This window comes from Cydia pomonella, chromosome 3 (assembly GCF_033807575.1).
Source record: "Cydia pomonella isolate Wapato2018A chromosome 3, ilCydPomo1, whole genome shotgun sequence".
Classification (NCBI taxonomy): Eukaryota; Metazoa; Arthropoda; class Insecta; order Lepidoptera; family Tortricidae; genus Cydia; species Cydia pomonella.
The window spans coordinates 2,803,880-2,821,630 of record NC_084705.1 but is presented as its reverse complement, the minus strand read 5'-3'; the positions used below and the strand labels follow the sequence as shown (position 1 = coordinate 2,821,630).

Sequence of the window (17,751 nt, the reverse complement as noted above, 5' to 3'; positions counted from 1 at the left end):
ATTTTTGAAGTTGAAGTTGAAGTTGAATCACCTCATAAATAAAGTAATAATTATCTATTTATTCTCTTTGTATGTCTGTTAACTGAAAAGTAATGGTATTTTCATCATTAATATTTTTTGTTATTCTCTAAAGCCAAGCAAGCCTTGTTTTTGCAAAACGAACTACCTGCGTGGGTTGTATTGTTAATTTTAATTTTCCTATTTTAACATTTTTTACCTACGATTGAATATTGAATTCTCTGTGCTCACGTCACCATGTTTTTTTCGCAAGTGTTTTGTTCTAAACTATTATATGAGGCTTTGACGCACATCAGTTTTTGAGGGGACAGGGGTCGCCATTTTACAAGCGTAGATTTACATTTTCGCACTCTAGTAATAATAGTTTTGTTTTTCATGTTTTCACCAAATCGGACGACATGACTGTTGCTTACCTAATCTATGTCTCTTACAATTTGACGACCGGTCTGGCCTAGTGGGTAGTGATCCTGCCTATGAGCCGATGGTCCCGGGTTCGAATCCCGGTAAGGACATTTATTTGTGTGGTGAACACAGATATTTGTTAATGATTCGTGGGTGTTTTCTATGTATATAAGTAAGTATCTATCTATATACGTATGTATTTAGTCGCCTAGTACCAATAGTACAAGCTTTGCTTAGTTTGGGGCTAGGTCGATCTGTGTACGATTGTCCCTAATTACTATTTTCCAATTTCATTTATGTATTATACGTTGTTTGTTTCAAAACCAAATTAATATGCATTGGGGTAAACTCGAAAGCGCGATAATTTTGAAAATAGCATTCTTTTCGTTGCTCATTTAATCAACCCGTGTGACACAACAGACGATAAAATCATCTGTCTAGCCGATAAAGATTCATTCCATTGTATCATCATAATATAACTCTAAATTACAGTTGCCTTAGCAAATTTTGATTTGTGGACGGTTAGAAAACAGACTGTAGGTGTACAGTCAGACCAAGATAAGTTGCAAGTGTATTGTGACGTTTACTTAACACTTGCACAGGCTGCTAAATCGCTGCTAACATACCTTGGTCTCACTCTATTGCTCTTCCTATTTACTCAGGATTTGCGATTACCCGCAGTTTTCAAAAGAGTACGACCCATATGTAAAAAATCTGATCTAAAAAATAAACTGAGAATTTTTGAAGATTTGTAATTTAGATTTCGAAACACGTGACTAAAGGCGTCAGATCGAAGTAACGTTTCTGGTGTCTAGTTTCAAGAGCACGGCCAAGAGTCGTGTTTGGAATTTCACGTTTAAATTTGCATTTTTGTATTTTTTTGTTCCTCATTAAGTGATGATTTGTTATAATGTTACACGGAAATCTTGAAGCTGGTGACCATGATGCTTAAGAGGTAGATTGGAATAGTATGCATATAGGGTAGTTTTGTCGGCACGATCTTCATCTTTATTTTAAGGCAGCATCTAACTTGGAGCCGCTAACTTTTCTTTAAAAAGATGTGTCATTTGGGCTAACTGGTGATGGGGATAGTTGGGGTAGCAATAGTCAAAGAAAATATTCCCCAACTACATGAACGTAGCTCAGGGAATTTGCGTCATAGCTCAGAGAATTGCCAGAATTAATTGGCAGTGCGCCTACATTGCTCGCTGAACCGATGGCCGATGGGACAGAAAGGCTCTCGAGTGGCGACCACGTACCGGAAGACGCAGCGTGGGAAGGCCCCAGACTAGATGGACCGACGATCTGGTTAAAGTCGCGAGAAACCGTTGGTTGAGGGCAGCGACTAACCATTCGTTGTGGAGATCTTTGGGGGAGGATTTTGTCCAGCAGTGGATGTCTTTCAACTGAGGTTATGATGATGATATATGATGATGATATATGATGATATTACAATCTTTGAATCAAGATTTACCAGTCTTAGGGACAATTTTTCAACCAGTTAGATTAGAACAAACTCAAATGTTGTCTGTAGTTCCCCATCTGTCCCCTGTTATCCCGTTTGATGGTGCCGATTACTGACCTTTTAGTGTAATATAATAAAAGCCTTTCATTTCATGTAGCGCCTTAGGTACCATAGCATGTTTTAAGTTCAGCGTAGCTACTGTGCGCACTGGATAGATCGAAAAAAATGTGTCACCGAAAATGTACTTTCAAGATGTTACTCTACATTTTAATAGTGAATAATATATTATGTTGATAACAAATAGGTAACTTTTGAGGAACTTGAATGAATAATTTAACACGTAAACTATTAAGATGTTTTTTTTCTATTCCGATTCTATTTGCTAACTCGTCGGGAAATGAAACGATTATTTAAATTGATTTAAAACAAATTGCGAATTATGACAAATTACAGATTAATTTGCGATACGGTAGCACAATATTATTAATCTTATTGTGATGGTACATATGTTGATGGTGTCTTTTTTATGAAGCCAACTTTAATCTATTGACCTATTTACCGTGATTGCCTTTTATATTGATTTTAAAATTGTATTGCAAAGGCGGCCATTTAAATATTTATAAGGCAGAGGAAATATATTTCTCACCTGATTTTGAACTTTATTTCTAAGTGATAGGGTTAAATTTTTCATAAAATCCTGCACCTTTATGCCTTATAAAGGGTTAAGTGTGTTTCTGCCACTCGTCCTTACCTAATTGATCGTATTTTTACAGAGAGCTACGGACAAACGAGAACATCACCATCAACGACAAGGACGGAACGCTCACCATAATGCCGAAGATCGTGCTGAAGTTCCTTCCCGAAGAATCGATCGACGACACCAAGAATGTCAACTTGTATATACCTAACATCGCTTTAATTGTAAGTATTTTATCTTGATACATAGTACCAATAGGCAATAACAGTAGCCATTTATTGGTTCAAGAGGAGATGTAAAGTCAAAGAAAAAAATTGTCATCCCGACTTTGCCAGTTGGGGGCCTACCGAGGTCAAATGTCGGAAATTGCGGGCATCTCTCTCTGTCACAATTTGAGTAAAAGAGAAAGATGACCGCAATTTGCGAACTTCAGTGTTTTCGGAAGACCCTCTGAACCAAATGGCAAAATTAAAGAAAGAAATATTACAAATCCGCGAGAAAATAACGTGTTTGTCAATCAGTGCTAACCCGTTATACTTACTTGCGTATTTTTACATGCACCTCCTACCGCAAAAATAAATACGGAAATAAATATAACAACCCACCACCAAAAGTATAAAACTCGACTCGTGTTTCGCCTCTCCAGGCTCAGGAGATGCTGGAGATGTTTACGGTCTGACACCCGACAACTGAAATTAATAAAGTAAACCCTAAATGGCTCAGCAATTAAAGTCCGTGACTGTACCAAACTACACAGACAGTGAGTGTAGTATCTATCGGCAGTTTGGCCATGACTTCTTGATAATCTCTTGTGTTAATAGCCTCTTTGACGTCTGTTCATACATATACAGCTAATTCATAATAATTCATAATTCATTTATTGCATTTTTAATCATGTGTTACATATGGTCTTACAAAGAGCGTTTTACAGCTAGTGTTCACATGAACCCTGTTAGGGTATATGGCAATATACTTATAACTAAAACTATTTACTAAAACATGATATTTATATATTTAACATTTAAACTATTTTTATATATTATATATGCAATATGACACGTCTTTTTAGTGGAAAAATATAAGACATTTTAAAAATTATTAAAAATATTTTTCATTTTAACTAACAAAGTAATTGGTGAAATTAAACATCAGCAAAAAAATATTTTTATAGATAATAATTAAAAATTCCATTTATATCTTTCAATTTGTAAAAATCTTAATTTATTAATTATTTGACAATGGGGTATATAAGAAAATATGATTTACATTTTATTAATATTTACATTGTTTTTTAATTGGATAAGGTTGTATCATTCAAAAAATCATCAATAGAGTAATAGCACTTTTTATACTATATTATAACTGTATCTAGTACAATCTATTTAGCCATAACAATCTTGATGCTCATTTTATTCTTCTATTGAAGAGTTTTTGCAAATGTTTGTTTAACTGGGTCACACTTGGGTTGGTGGTTTATTATCTTGTGTTAGTTTATGTCGCATAACCTACTTATTTAAATTGCTAACTGTAATAGTTATCTCTATATTTATATTTGATATAGTATATATTTTAACGTTGCGTGCACATTTTTTTGGGTTATGTTTTCTACGTGTATCTAGTTTTTCTCTTCCTTAAAAAAGTTTGAGATTTCTGTCAATATCTAATCGTATTTTTAAAAATGAAAATGGCGGGTTTAAACGCAAATGATAAATATCGAATATAACTTTTCATATCAATACTAAGATTCTTCTTTGACCATTTTGCCAACTTTCTTTGAAAGTAATCTTATCAGCCAGATTCTTTCAGAATTTCTTTTTCCAAACTGCTTCATTTGGCTTCTTCTTTTAAGCATATTTGGCTGCGTGTAATGAAGCTCAAATGCGCAATTAGACAGTTTAACCTCGCTGTAAACTAACCTTCCTTGATTGCCGTTAGTTCCTCCATCAACAAGTTTTAGTCAATAATTTCCATTGACGATTAACATCAGTGTCTTCCTACTGATCTTGACCCGACAGAAAGTCATGTTTACGATGACACTGCCCAAGGCTATACAAATAAATATCGTGAGAAAATTTGTTTATTTCAATATTTACTTTAAGACAGTATGACTTAATTTTCAGATTATATTTTTGTTAATTAGAGCTATAAAGATAAAGCTGTCTTATCTTCATAGTTTTGTAACAAGCTATATATTTACATAGAATATTTATATATTTTGTTGGGGTAATATCAAATGTTTAAATGATATTGGTCATCCAGAGTGTCGTTTGACGGCTGAATAACTACATAAGAATAACAGCGCTGTCCTGATAATGATACGAGTAGTATATTTCTGGTCGGCCTTTAATTTAGGAATATTGATAAGGAAGGAAGACGAGAACAGTTTTTATCGTTACGATGTGATCGCCGGATCTATTTGTGTTATTTTTTAACTGCTAATTAAATGGGTTATGAAAGCGAGACAAAAGTCTTAACCTTTTAGATAAGATTCTTCGTCTTAAATATTATTTATCGGTCATTGGCTTTGGAAATTACTGGATTTTTCATGAATTGACACGTGTAAGACACAATATTCATTTTAATTAAAATAATTTAATACTAACTTTTAAATGTTTAACCAATTTAATTCAAAGTGAACAAAAGATTTCCTTTGGTAGGATTGGACCTTAAGATCCAAGGTTGGATTTAAGAAGTGGAACCACTAAGATTTTTGATGTAAATTTTTAAGGTAATTTGAACCACTAGGCCAAGATTGGTATCCTTTTCGTATAAATCGGGGATGCCGAATTCATTTATGGTATCATATTCTGAAGTAAAAACGTACAAAACCTGAAAAAAAAACTGTTTTTTAAATTCCTCTTCACGTTAAAATCGCTAACCCATTTTTTTGTTTCATTTTATTTATTTATTTTTAATTTTAAAATTTGGTGTATACCAAATCCACTATCTCTATAGATAGTTTGAGTCCCGAGAAAGAACATAGAATAGATTTTATCTCAAAAAGCAACCCTAAAGGGTATGAAAAGGGAGGTGGAAATTTGTATGGGGAATCAATAACCGCTGAACCGATTTTGATGATACCAAACTTGACTTAGAACCTTATGGCATTCCTGACTGCGTTGCTCAAGCGACTCGTCTGCTCTCATCTCTAGGTATTGCTAATAAAACTACTTGGACTGGGACAGTGATCACTCGGATGTCTACACCTTATTTCTGCATCTTAACTATATAATTAACTATGTGAGTTTTGCGAGAAAAAATAGCACCCCCAGAAACCCTAGCAAGGTGGTCAGCGTGCTATCCTGCTAACTGCCTCCTTTCGTGTACACGGAGACTACCTGTTCCTGTTCCTACTTCTACCTGTATGTGTTAGTAACCTAAATGACTTAATTTATTTCTCCAGGCCATCAGCACGGTAGCAGCAGACCATTTGCCCTACCTCGCCAACAGCGGCCTCTATCTGTCCGCCAAGACTATGGGCTCCAAGCTGTTCACCACCATGAATGTGCACGAGTTCTTCTGGGGCTTCAAGGATCCCGTGGTCACGGTTGCGCATAAACTGTTCCCGGGCTGGATCGACTTTGACTCCATTGGACTGTTGGATCGGGTAAGTCTTTCTCCCTCTTTCATTGTCCGTCTGACAAAGACCATTTGAATTACCTCGCCAACGCCGACATCCACATATCTGCCAAGGGCATGGGCTCCAAGCTGTTTACTACTATGATCTTGCATGATTTCTTCTGGGACTGCAAGCATCCCGTCCGTGGTCGTTAAAATATCTTATAGAATAAAAACTATAAAATTGATAAACTGATTGACAACAGAACATACGAGTATATTTTCACATGAAATATAATGGAATGTTATTACAGTTCTACGCCGAAACCCCAACGAAAGTGGTGCTCGAAATGAGAGATGAGGCCACTCGTTACTCCATCAACTCTTGGGGCGGCTCAGGAGGCATCCCCCAGCAGGGTTACACGGATTTAAATAGCAGGTAATTTTAATAAGATGTACTCGGGTTTCCGAAAACTTCAGAATGAAAGGAAACTATGGGCGATTTTTGGAATTATCGGGCATTTTGAAGTAGGTAATCGGAATTACCAGAATATACCGTACTTATTGAAGTAATACAATTATTCTTCTTCTGCCAAACTGCAAGACAGTTGCAAGTGTCTGAGGCCTTCCTTGCAATGTGTGCAAAGATGTAATACAGTGGAACCTCGGTAACTTTAAACTTGATATGGCAAAATCTTTAATAACACGAAGTATTAAATCACATTAAGAGCGAAGTATAAGCTTAAGAACGTACTTGTCCATACAAAAAGAGAAAATGTTTTTCAACTTCTAAATATTTTCCATTCTCCATGATTTCTAGTAAGTTAATAGGTTTTTTTTTTCAAAATTTGCGAACCAAAAATTTTTTTTAAAGGCTAAACCTATAAACGTAGAATATATTATGCCGAAGCAATAGACATCAAAATTAAAATGATTTGTTGAGATTTAGTTAGTGGAAACCGTTTTCTTCCGAAATGGAATTTCATAGAAAACGTACCGTTATTTCGTTAGGAGCGCAAATAATTCTTCCCTCGTAAGACGAAGTAATACCATAACTACGATTCCATTCACGATGATTCGGTACCTACATAACTTGAATAATTAATTTTGACCTCTATATTTCGTTATTCATTAAAAATCCATTGTAATTCGTGGAAAATAATAAAACTGGTAACCTGGTAATATGAGTACAATAATAACTTTTTTTTGTTGTTCTTTTTTTACTTTTTTGTCCAAGATTATTTTAAAATAACTGAAACCTCTTTAAGAATAACAAAAACCTACAAAGAAGAAGTGAAGCTAGTTAACTTTTTAACCGACTTCAAAAAAGGAGGAGGTTCTCAATACGACAGTGTTTTTTTTTGTATGTATGTTACTGGATGTCTCCGAGAATCGTAAACCGATTTTCAATTTTTTTTTAATTGAACGGGTATAACCCCGAGATGGTCCCGTTGGCACCAAGTCCGGGACTGATGATGGAATCTTGGAGAAATCGAGGGAACTCTTCAAATGTTATAGGTACATGTATGGCGCTTTTGGTAATATTTTGAACTGTGTGTACCGGTGTGGTACTTCTAAAACACATCTTTGACGCTTGGGAAAAAGCTCAAGATGCTATTGGAATTTTCTGTGATCTGTCGAAGGCATTTGATTGCGTTGATCACGAAAATTTAAAGAGAAAATTAAGCCACTATGGGGTAAAAGCTAGTGCCCTTGACCTTGTCTCATCGTACCTTTCGAATAGAACTCAGCGAGTAGTTATTAATGGAACTCAATCGGCTGGGTCCCCGGTAGCCCTCGGAGTGCCGCAAGGTTCAATTCTTGGTCCCTTCCTGTTTTTGGTATACATCAATGACCTACCAAAAGTTGTGCAAGAAAGACATGATATAGTGTTGTTTGCAGATGACACTTCCCTTATATTTAAAGTGAACAGAAAGGAAAATAGATTCGAGAGCATTAATGACGCGCTATCTACCGTATTAAACTGGTTTACGGCAAACAATTTGCTTTTGAACGCAAAGAAAACCAAATGCATCAAATTTACGCTACCTAACGTCAAGCAGGTAAATAACAGCAAGATTAAAATAAAAGGTGATACGCTGGAATTTGAAGATCGAACTGTTTTCCTGGGAGTCACTTTAGACTCAAAACTGCAATGGCATGCACATATAGCCACTGTAGCCGGCAAACTTAGTTCAGCAGCCTATGCAGTGAGGAGAATCAGACAGCTAACAAACGTAGAGACGGCCAGGCTGGTATACTTTAGTTACTTCCATAGTGTTATGTCGTATGGAATTCTGTTGTGGGGAAAAGCGGCAGACATTCAGACAATATTTGTACTGCAAAAGCGAGCTGTACGTTCCATCTATGGACTGGGCGCTCGAGTATCCCTAAGAGAGAAATTTAAAGATGCAAGCATTCTTACCGTTGCATCTCAATACATACTTGAGAATATTATGTATGTTCGGAAAAACATTAACGAATTCAAGCTTAACAGTGATATCCATAACTATAACACTAGAAACAAGCATAAACTTGCTGTGCCCGCCCACCGCCTCCGTAAGGTTAGTACGTCTTTCGTCGGGAACTGTACTGTTATGCTGTGAATGATTTCATAGATTATAAGGATGCCTTTAAGCCAGTAGCTTGATCTTGATAGTATGATAAAAATGTAAGTAATAGTGTTTTCGTTTTCTTTCTGTGAAATAACCATACTAGCGTCCAGTAGAACTGACACAAGAGCACATCATGTTCTCGTTTGATTGTATTATTTTAGTTTTGGACACTTAGAGACCTTATACACCTCTAAGATTTTATTTTATTTTAAATTTTATTTTATTTTAAATTTCATTTTATTTTAATACCTATTTTAATGATTTGGACACTTAGAGACCTGTACATCTCTAAGTCAATTTAAATTTATAATTTAGTTTTATAGGTAGGCACTCCTTATGAATAATATGTAGTCGCGTTTATGTGGCGCTATGCCGTCTTTAATGTAACTTACAAGCACAAATGTTGTATCTCACAATTTTTTTATTATATTTATATTAATACAACCCGGCAGCTTGAACATGTCATGCTCGCTTAAAAGTCTTTACTTACGGTGGCGTCGTTGATCGGGTCGCCACTTTCCCGAATGAAGGTTGAGGGAGGCGATGGCTGAGATACACGTCATACTCGTGAACGGGTGCTGTTTGTGGAGACCGGTCTGTTTAAGCTTACACGGGGTACAGGTTATGTTAAAGTATGTAACTTTACTTTTGAGTGACATTAACGTGAGACACTTCATTCGGTTCTTGTCTGTTTTAATTTTTTTGTCTTTTAATTATTTATATAAGAATTCAAGCCTTGGCGACCCTCTACATCTCTAAGGATAATTTAATATATATTTTTATATTTTATCTCTGACACTTAGAGACTTATACATCTCTAAAGAATTTTAGTATTTTATGGTTTTATTTTTTATCATAGTTTTTTTTTTGTGTAATTTGACATTTAGAGACAGTATACATCTCTAATAAAGTATTTATTATTTCATAGATTCGATATTTGTAATTGTTTTTTTTTTTTAATTTATTGTTTGTAAAAATGGACATGTAAAAGTGCCCCTGTGGCCTATTTGCTGAATAAATGTTTGATATTTGATATTTGAAGTCGGTTTTATTTTTTGTTAAAAAGTTTTCTTGTAGATTTTTTTCTCAACAATCGTGTTATTTAAAATAAGTAATGAAACAGTAACAATACTAACGGTTATATTAATTTGAAAAAATGTTAAATATTTTCAGTACTTCGTGCAACCGTATAAAGGGGTCGTACGAGGGTCTGATGATCTCGCCGCACATGACGAGAGACAAAGTCATTCCCCTGTACAGACGGCAGGCCTGCCGGATCTTCCCTCTCACATACGTCAAGGATATGAACGGATACAGCGGGCTCGATTATTACAGGTAACTAGTACACTGATATCTCATTTGCATATTTGAGACAGAGAGGCAGATAACGAAATCTCGGTTTTCATGTTTCGCGGTAGGTCATCACGATATTTCAATCATGCTAATTAGTTTTCGTGCGTCTACACGTCTCGCCCGCGCCGCTAATGGGTTAAGTTCGAGTAAGAAACCCTTTTAAAACGGAATTAAAACATTTAAAACCCATATAGTAGATAACGATCCAAGTGTGAAAAAAAATAGGAAATTCGCAACAAGAGGGGATAAATTAAAACACGACCGAAGTGAGTGTTTTAAATAGACCCGAGTTGCAAATCGCCTATTCACACATGAATCGTACAGTAAACAGTGTATACGGTCTGTTCGAGACAAGTCTGAACATAGTTTCAAAAACATTGTATGTTGAAAATTATTGCTAATATTTGTTGCTTGCAACATTTTAGAATCAGTTGAGTCTATGGTGCGCCGTCAGCGTTCTATTCGTTCATTAAATTTTTGACTTAGTTACGTAACGTGCTAATTATCGCACTAGTGCGATAAATTAGTACCATATGTACTGTAATAGTACATTACGATACAAGTGCGAAAAATAGGAAAATCGAAACGAGTAGCGATGTATTAAAACACGACCGAAGGGAGTGTTTTAAATCGACACGAGTTGCGAATTACCTATTCGCACATGTATCGTATAACGTTTTACAGTACATATGGCCCTTTAAATGTTCGACACAGTAACGTAATATGCTAATTTTCGCACTAGTGGGGTAAAGTAGCACTATATGTACTGTAAAATATGTAGTGATACTTACTGACGATTAGTTCTTGAGTAGGAATAACAAGATACTTAATTCTTGTCGCGTTGTATAGATCATTCAACCGGAGCACTCAATCAAAATGTACGCGTAATGTGTGAAATACATAATAAATAACCGTCTGGTCTGGCGTAGTGTGTAGTGACCCTACCTATGAAGCCGATGGTCCTGGGTTCGAATCCCGGTAAGGGCATTTATTTGTCTGATGAGCAAATATTTTCACCTCAGCAGCTCGAACCAGCCTACTTTCGTCACTCCAGGGAGTGAGACAAAGTAGCTTTTTAATTTAGTGAAGGCCATGAATACAGGAATACAAATTTTACTTGATGTTATAAAAATTTAACCTTTTATATGTTCTCACTACTGAAGTGAAAAGTTGTATGTGTCACACGAGAGCAAAATTATTTTACATCTCGTGTTTTTGAGTCCCTCGCTACGCTCAAGATTCTAAATTAGAATCAACACTCGAAAGAAAAACTAACTTTCCTCTCTTGTTGCACAAATAACTATTAATTAAAACCATGCTAAAATATTAAGTAGAATTGGTTTCTTTGTCTTGCATGTTTGCTAGAAATAAAAGAATGCTCCCTCGCGGAAAAAAGTACTTTTTCTCTAGAAAAAGTACATTGTTTATAATGTAAAATGCCTTTCTAAGACCATTTCTTTGTTGTTTGTTTATTCGAAATATAATATATAAGTGCTAGGTCACACCATGTCTGCTTCATGACCGAGATATTTAGAAGGTGAATGTCTGTATTATTAATAAGTATCTAAATCAAACATATTTCTTTTGCAGATACGAGGTTGCTAAGGATGCTTTCAGTCGAAGCTCGTCCTTTGCATGCAACTGCACTTCGAACTGCTTGCCTGACGGATTCGTCGATATCAGCGGCTGCTACTATGGTATTCTTGTTGTTTATTATTATTTCCCTGGATTTCACGGGCCTACAAATCCCGGTCTTTTGATAAGCTTGCGTGGGGATATAGATCCAACACGTAGAGGCCCCTTGGAGAGATTTAATGTCATGTAGATTTATTATTATTCTTCAAACTTAACGTTCATATTAATTTATTATGTATGTATGTATGTATGTATATACTTTATTGTACATAGAAATAAAAACACGAAAAACACAGTTACAGAGTAAATTAAATACAACAAAGGCGAACTTATCCCTGTATGGGATCTCTTCCAGTTAACCTTTGAGGAAATGAGTAAAACAGAAGTAACCGTGAATGAATGACAAACACAAACAAAAGTGTACAATCACTGAAATTAATGAAATGCACGTTTTGAATACACATTGATACAAATATACATAGATAGAAAAATAACCATAAAATAATGCATACATATATATATAAATAAAAATAAATAAATATTCAATATATAATATAAATAGATATGAATTCGAACCAGAAAAGTAAAGGAAATTAAAATAGTAGAAGTACTCAATGGAACTAGGATGTCGTAACCAAAGTATCGGAAAGCCACAATTTTTTAAGCTTCTCCTTTCTAAGCTTTTCTTTTTTTATGTTCATACATTTTCAAATTGTCAATAAGCTACTTCCTTGTTTGAGCCCGTAGGTATTAAGTAATTTGTTGTACAGGCACTATTAAAATACATATTATAATTAAACATTAAAACGTTAGTTTCGTTTGCATATTCCATGAAACTCTACGAATATCAACTTTTTAGTTTTTTATATGCGTTATTCGAATGATAATTATAACACATTATAATAAATAATAAAATGAGAAAAAACTGTCATGTTTTAAAAGCTAGATCTGGTTGAACTAGTCGAGAGTGTACGTCATTCGTAAGAATTAGAATATAATAATGGCGGCTGTCATAAATTTTGGCTGCGGCCAAAACAGGCACTCGCGCGCATGGCGACAGGGCCGATTGTCGCATAGATTTGAGGTCGTAATTTGTATGGAGTTTGCATAATAAGGGACATGGTAATCCTGACGGCGGGTAATTAAGACTTGACAAGTGCGTGTTTAGCCACGCGTCATGATGGAGGGTTCCGTACCTTCATACGATATCGAAACTGTTCTAGCAAAAGTGCGTATGTTAACGGCACCAATTATGGGACATTTAAGAGAAAAAATTGAGTATTTTTGATATTTCACCGACATCTGTAAAATTTCTACCGCTTTATGCTTTAAAAGTTGAATGTCCAATTCATCCTCTATGTTTTCTAAGTATTTAATGAAAGCTACTGCAATTGGGTTCAATATTATTGACCAATTAAAACTATGTTTTTTTGCTCCAGTGATGGGATGTATGGCGTCATTAATTTTCAAACTAACAAATATCAATGAAAGATTAAATTAAAGCAGCTCTTCGGCACTTGTTTATGGTAAAATGTTGCCAGCGTTTAAAAACTGATGGTTAATACTTGTTTTGCAGGATTTATTTATACCATCCCATTACTGGTGCCTGTTCCATTATAGGGGTGTTTACTATAGTTACTCGTATCTTCCCACATTTAAAAAGAAGGCAAGACTCTTGTAAAAAGTCAGTAATGGATCAACCGATCATGTTTTTGAACAATTTTCGTGGAAAGTATGTTTTAAGATATACTTTCTTGACAAGTTGATTGTTTTTTTTTTACTTTTACTTACATATGTTTTGCGTTGTTTGCTACGGAACCCAAAAACGTGTAGGTATTTTTTTCTAATTTTATCTATTTGGTTAAAATGTTTTTCAAGCGTTCTTGTCGTCCTTGCATACACTAGTAGTTTTCAGAAAAGGCCTTTGAACGTTGTAGGAATTAAAAAATATTTTACATGTGACATGTTGTTAATCCACGTGAAGCTAGTAAAAGAAAAAAAAAACCGTTAAATTATTTGGACGTATTTAAAATTAATTACAATGCCGAAATACCTGTTTTTTGAATAATTTTTGCGTGTCTTGACGTCATGAAAACCGGGTCCTCTTATACTTCCCATCGCTTAAATCAGTCTAAGGAGATTGAATAAACAAATACATAAAATCAGTGGTTGGTATGTACCATTTTTCTGGTTATTATTACTTAATAACATGTGATTTATCATTTGACGATCTATATCAATAAATCTTCTAAACTGGAGTTGTATTTTAGCTTTTTATTACAGATGACTAATTAGATTCTTACTAACATATTAATTACAATTTTATTGACTAAAAGCCAAACTGCTATGTAAATGTGTGTTTTCTGATGTGACAATGAAAAAAAATACCTTGGATTTTTTAAATATGAGGTCTTATGTAAATTATTTTTCAATATGATTTTTTTTATTAAGCAAACTACTTGTTTCCAATGGTTTCAAGACCCACAAAATGTTATAAGCCTTTGTCAGTCTTGGCCTACCTTTTTCCTCCATATATCGCGATCCTTGGAGAATTTCTTCAATCGTTTTTGTATTACTAGAGTTTTTGCCTATCCCCATGGAGTAAAAAAAGAACAAATTCAAATTTGACGTCAGTGTTCTCTGATCAAGTGATCTTCTGATATATTAAGATGAGTGTAAGTTTAAGATGATATTCCTTTCCCGTGGAATAAACGCCTAAATTAACCTTTTTTTGTTGTAGGTTTCCCGATATCGCTATCCAAGCCCCATTTCATGGACGTAGACCCGGTGCAAGCCAGCTACTACACAGGCATGAACCCAGATCCTGAAAAACACACCACCAAAATTGATGTCGAACCTGTAAGTATCGTTATGACCTTTCTGCTATTAACCATTCATAATGTTTCTGGTGGTCAAAAATTTTTCAAACTTCGGTTATGTTGTATCATCATCATCTTCATTCCGTTATCCCAACATTTTTGCCACGGCTCATGGGAACCTTGGGTCTGCTTGACAATTAATCACAAGAATTACAGTAGGCACTACTTTTTACGAAAGAGACTGCCATCTGACCTTCCTTTCCAGAGGGTAAAAGCCTTATTGGGATTATTCCGGTTTCCTCGCGATGTTTTCCTTCACCGAAAAGCGACTGGTAAATATCGCAGCTGTATGTAGCAGAAAAATTGTTTTCTAAAATAATTAAAAAAAATGACAAAATTAAGTCAGGATCCTTATCCCATAGGTTAAAACTTTGAGCCATTTGTAACCAACCATCGGTATACCATTAGTTACTTAAGGAAAATTTGCTCGTATCATTTTTAGACAGTTCTTTATTGCATGAAAGGTGCCGCCATATTTAGTTTCCACCAGTAGCTTCTCCAAAAAAAAAATCGTAGATAAAAGTTCTGTTCTCTAAAAGATCAACGCTAGAAAGAGGAAAAAGTAAGTTAGGTCTGCCCTCGTAGCCAACGTGCCAATCGTTAACTTAGCGAGCGAAGCACAACTGCCACTGTGCACTGTCCTACTAATATGGAAGAGTGAAAGAGAGATGACTACGCTACGCTAAGGAGCATTAACGATTGACATGTTGGCGCGTAGCTAAAATTCCGAAGATTAGATAATATTTTTTTGCACCCTAGGCGATAGAACTCCCTTCTCCAACGCTAGTTTTCCAGTGTTCTCACTTGTTTTCTTTTTATTACAGATCCTGGGCGTCCCCCTATCTTTTTACTCAAAGATTCAAGTGAACATGGCGGTCCGCACTTCGCCTGGGAACCCTCTGACCAGCCCGCTCAAAGATAAGGTCCTGCCCCTGGTGTGGCTGCAATTGGTAAGAATTACATGTTTTCATATTAAAGTAAAGATGGGAAAGTCCCCGCTTGCGACAAGACTCGAACTTGCGACTTTTTGGAAACACTGGTCTGATCGCTCTTACGTTACTGAGCTACGGAAGCTCGGCAGAAGCATGCGCTCTTTTTATTTGTTTACACGTCTTAGGGAGGCGTTTAGCGACATACCGTAAGAATATTTTATCTTTACGGCACATCAAGTCCCAAGTTATATTGATAATTCACCAGTAAGAATACCCATACTTAAATTATGAAGCAGATACGACTAGTTTTTACTATCATGTTTTCATTGTTCTATCATTTTTAGACAACATTTTTTAGTAGAAGTGTGAAATTTTTTGTGCTGTTAACAGTTTTACATGCAGTTTTGATAAATTTTAAAATACTTCTCCATAGGCAAAATTCTTACCCCAACTATCTTTCGCAGTACTGCAAGGAACCCCCAGCAGATGTCATCCAGCTACTCCGCCTGCGTCTGATCATCGCGCCACCTCTGGTCATCACCATCGAAGTCCTCCTCTTCCTCGTTGGCTTCTTCCTCGGCGTCCAAGGCGCCTACCGCCTCATAAGGCCCAAGTACAAGATCAAGGAAGTACGACAGGACTCTAAGGTCATCAGGAGAAGAAGCAGTATCAGGAGGACTAGTCTTATAATCAATATTGCTGAGAACAAATGCTTCAGGGAGGACGATGAGAGGGAGGCTGTCTCGCTCCTTGGGGATCCTCGGGAGCTGCAGGAGTTTATAAGTCGTTCGTGAAGATTTGGAAGGTCTATGAGGGTGTAGAAAAAGTGGGACTGGTATACATTCATAGTATTCAAGTGAGTTTTGAACATCTATATGAGTTCCATTCTTGGGCGTAAGAAGTTTTTTGAGTATAGTCCTCACGCTAGGCCAAATCTTTTTGTAGATATATGCCGGTTGAGAAGTTTTCATTCACTGCAACTGGTCCTTCACTATTAGGGATCCCCCTTTCCAGTTTAGAATGCTCACGTCAGCGCTTTTACGTAAATTCGAGAACGTTAGGTAATTTTTGAGTATACCTAATCAATTTCTTAGGTACTTGAGTGCTATATCATCGTCACGGATATGTGCTAAATGCGGAAAAATTCCAAATTTAGTTGGGAATTTCCCAAAAAACAAAGGAAACTTTCATTTTGGAAATGAAAAATTCGAATTCCTTTATAAATTTAAGGCATTTATCAAATTATTCCAAGGATATTTTGTAATTTCGGAAACTTCCCGACAGCACATCGGTAATTAGCCTTGAGTGCCGTAAATATTGGCCTAAATTAACATTCCCTTAGTTATATAATAAACACCACCTATTGAGTCTGTTGTAAGTCATATTAAGCATGTCACTGGTTGAATTGCAAACGTAATGATAGTTTCATTCTAGATTTCTGAACTAGTGTCTCAGTATGCGTGCTATGCCAAGAGATCTGTAAAAAATAATCGAGATATATCAAAAGAAGTCGTTTCGTGAATGTTTTTTGCTCGTGAATGTTTTTACAGTGTAATATTGATAGCTTATCATGTAGTGAACTGACGTGGAATTGTGCAATTAATGAAGAATTAAGTCTTGTATCGTGTTTTTAGGGTAGTCAACACCCGGAAATCCATCGAGGCTTAAGGGCCAATTACATTCAGACTTTCCGATATCGGGCCCGAAGTCAGTCCCGATGTTCTGATAATCGTTTTCCGTTTCACGTAATAACAGCACACCGTAAACAATATTTGAAATGTTAATAAATGGTTTATATGAAAAAATATCAAACATTGAACATTGTTGACAAATAGAGAAAAAGTATTTTTTACAAGTCTCGAAATTACTCTTACTCGGGCCTGACATCAGGCCAACCGCAAATCACGTTCGACGTGTTGCCTCTTTGTCGCACGTGTAAATTCGTTCGTAAGTGTGTAAGGGAGACAACACGTCGAACGTCTGATTTAGTGTGGATGTAATAAGCCCTTATTTATGAAATGCAGCTATCTAAAGAGACTACCGAACAACGTCATACTCTATATGATCATACTTTTGACAGTGGCGAAATCATCATAATATTTATGAAAGCCATTATTTAAAAAACAAGGTCTTCATGGCATAGCATCGCAGAGTAGAGAACTGTTAATCGTCTACATCGAAAAGGATTTTTATATCA

General features: G+C 35.7%; 1 protein-coding gene across 2 annotated transcripts in view; it reads left to right on the top strand.

Annotated features, from left to right (window-relative positions):
* The window catches only part of LOC133515800 (scavenger receptor class B member 1-like), a 62,474-nt gene extending 45,340 nt beyond the window's left edge, over positions 1-17,134 (top strand). For both annotated transcript variants that reach the window (XM_061848390.1, XM_061848391.1), the window contains 8 exons: positions 2,659-2,806; positions 5,986-6,189; positions 6,455-6,579; positions 9,929-10,090; positions 11,699-11,805; positions 14,484-14,602; positions 15,447-15,572; positions 16,019-17,134. In XM_061848390.1, coding sequence (XP_061704374.1) covers positions 2,659-2,806; positions 5,986-6,189; positions 6,455-6,579; positions 9,929-10,090; positions 11,699-11,805; positions 14,484-14,602; positions 15,447-15,572; positions 16,019-16,348 — 1,321 coding nt within the window. In that variant the 3' untranslated portion in view covers positions 16,349-17,134. The remainder of the gene's footprint in view (positions 1-2,658; positions 2,807-5,985; positions 6,190-6,454; positions 6,580-9,928; positions 10,091-11,698; positions 11,806-14,483; positions 14,603-15,446; positions 15,573-16,018) is intronic.
* The last annotated feature ends 617 nt before the right edge of the window (positions 17,135-17,751 follow it).